Raw genomic sequence first — 8,087 nt, forward strand, 5'->3', positions numbered from 1 at the left:
GAATAAAGGCTACTTTACCTGCTGCCGGCTGGGAAAACATTGTTCGTTTGAATCTAGTCACCTTCCCTGTACTCCGTGATAATACGCAGGCCTGAATTTTAACCTCAATTCAGAGGTCAGGTCTTTAGTAAAACGAGTCAAAAACTCGTCCGTGCACGATTTTCAGCGTACTACCTCCAGATAACAGAGAGGGGTATTTAGATCCGGGATCGAAGGACCAATTGTTAGTGGAATTTTAAATTCCTGTATGTTTTGTAGCCAAAACCAAATTCGCACTCTTTCTAATTCATTAATGATTTGTAAGTTCATTAATTATGCATGAAGTAGATTGAGACCAGTCTTAAAAGCCAGGTAGCAGCGTTTAATTCAAGAGAGTACTGCCCCATACACATTTTTCCACAGGTTATAAACTGAAAATGACGTCAGCGTTTTCTAAACGTTCTATTTCACCAGTAGAGGGGCTCTCTAGCCTTCGCGTTATCAGCACGAAGTCAAGGTCAGTCAGTATAAATCAGCATTAAGACAGTCTGGAGATCGGCCGTTCCTGCCACCTGGAGATTGTACAACTGAATGAACTAACAGACCTTCATTGTTACTAAACTCCTGACTACATGATATACAATTGGGAATGGGAGCAAGAGAGAAAACTCATGTACAGTACATTATAGCATTTGGACTAGTCAGTTGAATGGAATGTATACATTAGTCATTTCAACCATAATTTCCTCTAACACAAAACTACGCCAACACTCAAGTAGCCTGTTAATGACACTTCCAGTAATGAACAAGGTGGACCACCGCCAACTTCAAAGATTTTAATTGGCTGAATCCCTTCTACCAGGATATGACTTGTGCTAAATGTCGTAGTGCAATCTAGACATATGCCACGTTCTGATGGGACCAATTTCAATTTAGCATTTCAGTCACAACTTGACACTGGCTGATGCAGTGTGTTGTGTAAGGCGAGTACTGGGGTACCTGTTAACAGCATCCAGGTAAAATGTGTATAACTCGACAGTGTATGAGCCTTAAATTCTAGGCATAACCAAGTGGTCAGACACTCATTATAACACCCTTTGAATTCAGACATTGAAATAGCATGGTAAATAGAAAGCAGCAATAGCCTTATATTGTTCTGGCTACAGAGGCTTTAAGTTCTAGGATGAGTAGTAGTCAGCTGTAGTTAACCATTGATTTGGACTAATATAGCTTAATGCCACAAGCTTGCTTTACTCCAGTTCTAGTAACACTAGCCTCAACATGGTCACACCTTGCTGCCAAAATGCAGTTTATGGAGCTGTGTGCTTAGATTATTCAGGCCCCATCCTGCAGCAGTTGACCAAAAGTGGCAGGGTGGCCACAGTTAGAATTGCTGATCACCCCTTAAAGGCCAACATGTCGTAAGTGCCTGAGATGAAAGATATTCAAATGCGTCGCACAAAGCATCTACCTAGCCAACTTAGATACCAAATAAAGTCCTCACTTGTGATATAATCCCCAAACTGGATGCAGCCACATCCCATAACAATCAGGACAAGGTACAGATTGTAAGAAAATATTTATTAAGATCCAGACTTAATTATATTCACAAACACCGCAATCACTCCCGATTCAGTCAGTGGTTTCATTTGTTCCTGTGGAGAGAATAAAATTAAGTTAGATCTCATCTAGGAATATGACGTGTAGAACAGATTTCTCCATCTCATACCATTGTATGGAGAGTGACTGGGGTCTGGGCCTAAGTGGTTCCTTTAGGTTGGTTCATTTGCCAGCTGAAGACTGACATATTTAGCCCTAGGGTGGATGCCAGGCATTTGCCTCCCAGGACTAAGGCCTGTGTTGGAAGTAGTTGTGGAGGTCAACGGTCTTCTGGTGGTGGTGAGGGTAGTGGGTGGAAAGGTGGGCTGAAATGCTATGATTGGACAGAGAGTCAGGTGTAAAAAGCTGTAACAGTTTTACCACCCTCTTTAGCTGCACAACTACCGAACACTTACTTTTTACAGGAACTCTAGTCAAGATGGTGCCAACTCCTGGAGAGTCTGCCTCAAACCGCCAATATGCAAACAGCTTGTATAGGTCACTCAGTGGATAGACACACCGAACTGTCACCCTAAAAAGAGAACTGAACATTAAAGCCACAAGTGCCTGTAGTGGGAGTTAATGACTGATGTAAATATTTTTAATTCAACCAATGAGGTAGTAGATTATCAGTGAAGTCACGTACACAGAGGCAGTATCCCTGCTTTTGACTGGTGCGTTCACAGATTGGCTCTTGTGCTCAACGTTGATATCATTTTCGTAGGTAACATGCTGATGGTGAACCTAGATGACAAGAGGACGTCACAAGCCTGAACATGATTCATTGAATATCAAACTGTTGCAAGCCATGTCTAAAAACGAAATGGTTGTGCCCATGTCAGGCCTCATGAAAAATAGACACCTGTCAGTCAAAGCGAATATTTAAATAGTCAGCCTGTATGCTGACAGTTTGAGATGGAGGCTTGCTAATCTCGTGGACCGATTCTGCGCCTTAACCAATGACGGGCTGCATTGATAACAGAAGTAGTTCAGGCGTTTATTTTGCAGATTATTTGGACGCATCAGGATTGGGCAATTTCTAAGACATATGTAACCAGAACTAAGTCATGCAGCTGAACAAATTAAGCAAGATGATTTCTGAGTTACCAGATTAGATGCTGACAAACTTATTTGAAGTAGTCACTGGTAGGGCCAGTCACTTGAATGATTCAAATTGTATGGGTTGGACAGTTATACCTGGACCCTGGTACCACAGGTGTGGAGTCCAAAGCTAAAGAGAACCCTGGTGTCATCTGTCTCTTGAGGCCTGCAGGTGGAGTCCAGGAGAAAGGTTCCGTTGGGTTCAGCTCCAGGGATGGCCAGAGTCACATCAGTAACGACTGTCACCACCCCTTCAGTGGAACACACTAGAGAAAGTTGTGTTAGAGCTGGGCTAGAACAAAGTGAATGATCAACACTAAACAGTCAGGCAATAAATTAAGTTGCAGCAAAGATGAGGCACTAGTAGTTACCTATGACCTCAGTAGTCTGGAAGAGACACGCTTTGGCCAAGGAACTCTTGACCTCCAAGGTCTTAGGAAGTCGTGAGTGAATTTCAAACGAGCCGTAGAACTGCTTCAAATTGATGTCCTGGGAAAAAAAGAAAAGGTACATTTTAAATAATTATAACTCCTACTTGAACCAACAAGCCAATTTAAGCGCTTGACCAATGAGCATCTCACCTTATAAGTGTAGCCAACAGAGAAGAGGGGCACTTCCAGGTTCAGACTCTTGCTGTCATTCTGCATGATGTAGCCCAGCTTGGCTGCCAGATTTGTGGTCAGAATGTAGGGGCCAACACCCACCTCCCACAGGTAGTCAAATGACTTATGGTCCATCTGGAAACTGATGCTTTTCTCATTGCAGATGCCTTTGAAGACCGGGGGAACTGACGAAGAGAAGATCAACCCAATAGTGCCAAAATGACATCAGGGGTAAACAGTGGTAGATCGCTGGGCTGCGTCCACGTTAGGCAGTGGTCAGAACCAGAAGGCTCAGAAGACTGAGAAATATCACTTCCAGCCCAGGTCTCTTAATAAAGTTCAAGTCAACTTACAGACATCATTGAACTGAGCCACGACTGAGGCCAGGTAGTAGAAGGGCTCCTCTTGAGGCAGGATGACCAACGTGTAGTTGATGTCCAACGAGAACTGAAGAAGCCCCTCTGGAGAGTACTATGGATATGAACTCATTTAGAAACAAAAGCTTACATCCACATATTAGGGGTGAATCTGAGGTCCCCAAAACCCATTGGAAAATGTTGAGGAACCTTGGATCTCCTCCAATGAGAAGTGTCATGAGAATTTTCTATCCCAGTGATTATAACTACAATCAAGCTTTGACCAATTCCCGAGATTAAGACCCTGGGTTTAATAAATAGGAAAAGACTCAGCTTATGCAAAAGGTAGTTCTTTATTCACGAGAAGGTGCTAAGAAACCTATAATGCGCACAGCCTTCTATATAACTCCTACAAGTGCATCTGTTCCTCCCTGGGGGGGGGGGGGGGGGGCTTTCTCCTGTCCTTGGTCTCACAGTACTAACACATGTGTTGTCAGTTCCTCTTTATCACAAACACAATGTTCCCACTGTCTCACAATATTCTAGTATTGTGTCTAAACACATCGTCTAAGCTTCTGTAACTATTAGGGTGAAATACTTCAGTCATAACTCTCAATGTCATTCAGATTCTCTTATTACTTTAAACATAAATTCCCTTATCAAGAAGCCGTGAGGAAATACTGAGAAAAACCACAGTAGTTCATTAGAGTGTAAAAATAAATATTTCTCTTTACCAGCTTGTGAACAACGGCATCCTCAAATGGCACCCTGAGAATGTAGGCATGTAGGGTACTATTGGGCTGGGGGACCATGGTTATGACGAGACCACTTTTATTCGCCTCTGGTATGGTGAAGTCGTGACCATTGAGCTTCACAACCACCAGGTCAACATCGTAGGAGAGGTTCCCCAGGTAAACAGTAAACACACGATCCTCAAGGACTGTTTCTGTGGTTGGGGGGGGGGGGTGACAAGTGTCGTTAGCAATTATGACCATGGAGCTGAAGAGCCACTTCGGATAGGCTAGTAGAACTTACGGTTAATGATGGAGAGGTGCTGGATCAGAAGGGGTGTGTTCATGGGCCTGTGGAGGCGGAGTCTGGTCTCCACACCACAGTCATCAAGAAAGATTTGTTCATAGTAGAGATGGACCACATAGAACTCACGGTACATGTTGTCCATCACAAAGCTCTGGAAGAGTTGAAACCGTTATGAAGAATCTGCCATTAGGTTATATGGTACAAAGTAGAATATTCAAGGTGTACAGAGGACATGAGTGACTGAAGCCATTTGCAGCTTCTCTGCATCAGAATACAAGTTAAGCGTCTCCATGTGACTGGTCAGATGCCGGCCTAGTACGCTACTGACTTTTCTGTATCCTCCGGCAGCGTTGAAAGGGATGCTGATCTGGACAGTGGTGTCACTGATGTCCAGGCTGTAGCCTCGCTCTGCTGTGATGGGCTCATCCAGGAGCTGCCCATCCACCCCCATTGAGATCTTGCTGCTCTCCAACCCAGAGAGGCCAGAGACCAGCGGGGACAGCAGAGTGGGGGTCTGCCAGACCAGCCCCGCCCCATCATACATCCCTTCATCTGGAAAGAGATTACAAGTGTTAAGACCCTGTGAACAATTCTTCCTCTGGAACTGAGTGATCGAAACATCACAGATCTGAAATAACTTCATAGGTGAAAGTATTATTTGCTTAACTGAGCCATCACTATTGCTTAAGACAATCCAGTCCCTTCAGGTCTGATCCTTGATTATGTGGAACCTGATATTGCACTGGAACTTACTAGTGCTGCACGCAACAATCCAGTCCACCATCATAACCACCCATCTCTGCCTGGAGAACAGTATGGGATGGACCACCTCCACCACTGAACCATTGATCTGGAATTGAAGAATGGATGAAGTGTACTTGCCAACAGTACAAAAGGGGCATTTCAGTAGTCTAAATAAGTGGCTTCCTTCCCATCCTGCATAACCCTGGTTTTAAACATTACGCAATGAAAGACCCTCTCGGAATACAGCCACCAGTCTAGGTCATTAATGTCAAATTAATCAAGCCTGAAGACAACCAAGATAAAGGAAGCCATTTAACAGGACATTTAAATACTCACCATGGAGACAGACCCCATGACAGACCGTGGTGTGTAGGGTGAGCGGAACACCAGTCTCCCCCGGGTGAGGTGGAACACGTAGCCCAGCTCCCGAGCCTCTGAGAATGACATGGGAATCAGCTGCTGCCCCTCCTGCTGGAACATCACCTGCCAGGTAGACGTGGCAGAGCTGTGGGCCTGATGGGGAACAAGAGACAAGGCATGCATGGTGGTATTGGGGACAAACTGGTGGAGCTCATCTAATTGAGAATTTGCCTAATAGCCTTTAGCTTACTTTAGCAAGGGCAGCAGTCCAGGCATCCGTTGTACCAGACAGACAAGAAACGTCACTCCTCATTGACACCTACAGGGTAACATAATACTCTCCTATAAAAATACACAAGCCCACCTCCACGAGCCCTGATACGCAGTCTAGATCCATGCATCAGTACCTCCATATAGTTCTCCTCGCAGCTGACTTCTCTGGGGGACCAGGGTAGAGGGAGGGAGCAGGTTGCAGTCACAGAGTAGGTGGCTTCCACTCCATTCGCATCAATTGTGATCAAGTTAAAGCTAAAAGTGAACACCTCATCGTCCTAAGACACAAAAACAAGACCTTCAACTGAGATACCTGGTAGTAATTTAACTAGAAAATATAGTTTAAAAGCCCTTCCCATTGGTACAGATATCAACTCAATGGCTACTCCACATTGGTTCAATGTAATTGAAATGTTGATTTAACCAGTTTGCCCATGGGTTGTGGCTTTGAAAAGACCACAATGCACAGCAAATATATGAACCTGGTTGTCAGTGTGGCAGGAGAAATAGGAGGCTCGGAGTTCAGCATGGCCACGCAGAGGGAGGATACTGAACATGTAGCCACACTCTGACCCATACTGCTTAGTGATGGGGTGAACGCCATCAGCATCTAGATAGGGGTAAAGAACTGGGTCATATCAAATGATTTGAATATGCTAAAGTCCAATACTAAATAAAAATCAGTTTATTCTTAAGTGGTCCAACAGGCACAGTGAGACAAATATACTGCAGCACCAGCTACCAAACCCTGGCCAAGACATGTTAAGATGCCATGTTCATGAGCTGACCAAACCTGGTTTCAGGCCCATTTTGCATCAGAATTCAAGTTAAAAGCCTACTTACCAACCGCTTCAAAGCGAGGTTTGTTCCCAGCAAATGAGAGTTGGGTTGTTACCAACAGGTATCGATCCCGGCATGCAGTCTCAATGGCCCCTATAAAAAGACACAAGGTGAGAATCTGAAGGGTGGAAGCTAAATGATTCTCAACAATGCCGTGTTCTATAGCTTGTATAAAAGGCTCATCTGACCCAATTTAAGTTTCTTACCTCTTGGAAGGTCAGAACATCTTACACTAGGCCATACAGACAGGAGTACAACTACTCTGCAAGAAAAACAATAGCACAGGTCAATAAAAGGTTGCCAGCATCAAAACACTTATTCAAAACATTTATGCCCACCACCAAACTTACCCCACCCAACACCCAAAAGCCATTTCTCGGTAGAAGTGTCTAACCCTAGCCAGGAACAGCTCGTAAACTACACCTGCTAGTTAACACACCATCAACTATCACGTACTGACAGTATCCTAGCCAAAACAACAGTTGATAAGTAGCATGTTCTCTGGCACTTTTATATGGGGGTGGTGCTGTGATTGAGGTAATTAATTAGCTAATTGGGTCACATAGTTGGTCATCTTGCCAGAGCCTAGGGGCCCAGCTAAATAGTCTGAAGTGGATTCGTCTCCTCATCTCTTCTCCTTCCCCCTTTCTTAGGATGTGTTTTCCATCTCCACTGAATAACAATATTAACGGATCATGTAAAGTGTTGGTTTCATGAGCAGAAATAAAAGATCCCAGACATTTTCCATATGAACGAAAAGCTTATTTCTATCAAACTTTGTGCACAAATTTGTTTACATCCCTGTTAGTGAGCATTTCTCCTTTGCCAAGATAATCCATCCACTTGACAGCTGTGGTATATCACAAAGCTGATTAAACAGCATGATAATTACACAGGTACACCTTGTGCTGGGGACAATAAAAGGCCACTCTAAAATTTGTCACACAACACAATGCCACAGATATCTCAAGTTTTGAAGGTGAGTGCAATTGGCATGCTGACTGCAAGAATGTCCACCAGAGCTGTTGCCAGAGAATTGAATGTTCCTTTCTCTACCATAAGCCGCATCCATCCGGCCTCACAACCACAGACCATGAGTAAGGCGTTGTGTGGGCGAGTGGTTTGCTGATGTTAACGTTGTGAACCGAGTGCCCATGGTGGCGGTGGGGTTATGGTATGGGCGGTGTAGAGAAAT

At 44.2% G+C, this 8,087-nt stretch overlaps 1 protein-coding gene across 2 annotated transcripts; it reads right to left on the bottom strand.

Annotated features, from left to right (window-relative positions):
- Nucleotides 1-1,541: 1,541 nt before the first annotated feature.
- LOC109888265 (uncharacterized) lies at nt 1,542-7,378 on the bottom strand. 2 transcript variants are annotated; one of them, XM_031832290.1, is made up of 19 exons: nt 7,243-7,378; nt 7,099-7,154; nt 6,896-6,985; nt 6,535-6,662; nt 6,187-6,330; nt 6,030-6,098; nt 5,756-5,932; nt 5,429-5,525; nt 5,004-5,227; nt 4,673-4,826; nt 4,372-4,583; nt 3,635-3,752; nt 3,261-3,466; nt 3,051-3,168; nt 2,776-2,945; nt 2,225-2,322; nt 1,995-2,110; nt 1,709-1,912; nt 1,542-1,634 (listed from the first exon to the last, which is right to left on the bottom strand). In XM_031832290.1, exons 1-18 carry the CDS (start codon nt 7,263-7,265, stop codon nt 1,752-1,754), a joined length of 2,361 nt encoding a protein of 786 aa, XP_031688150.1. In that variant the 5' UTR covers nt 7,266-7,378; the 3' UTR covers nt 1,542-1,634; nt 1,709-1,751. The 2 variants fall into 2 exon arrangements, with proteins under 2 accessions (XP_031688150.1, XP_031688151.1); XM_031832291.1 differs by lacking the exon at nt 1,709-1,912.
- Between the last annotated feature and the right edge of the window lie 709 nt (nt 7,379-8,087).

The sequence above is a fragment of the Oncorhynchus kisutch genome, linkage group LG9 (genome assembly GCF_002021735.2).
Source record: "Oncorhynchus kisutch isolate 150728-3 linkage group LG9, Okis_V2, whole genome shotgun sequence".
NCBI lineage: Eukaryota > Metazoa > Chordata > Actinopteri > Salmoniformes > Salmonidae > Oncorhynchus > Oncorhynchus kisutch.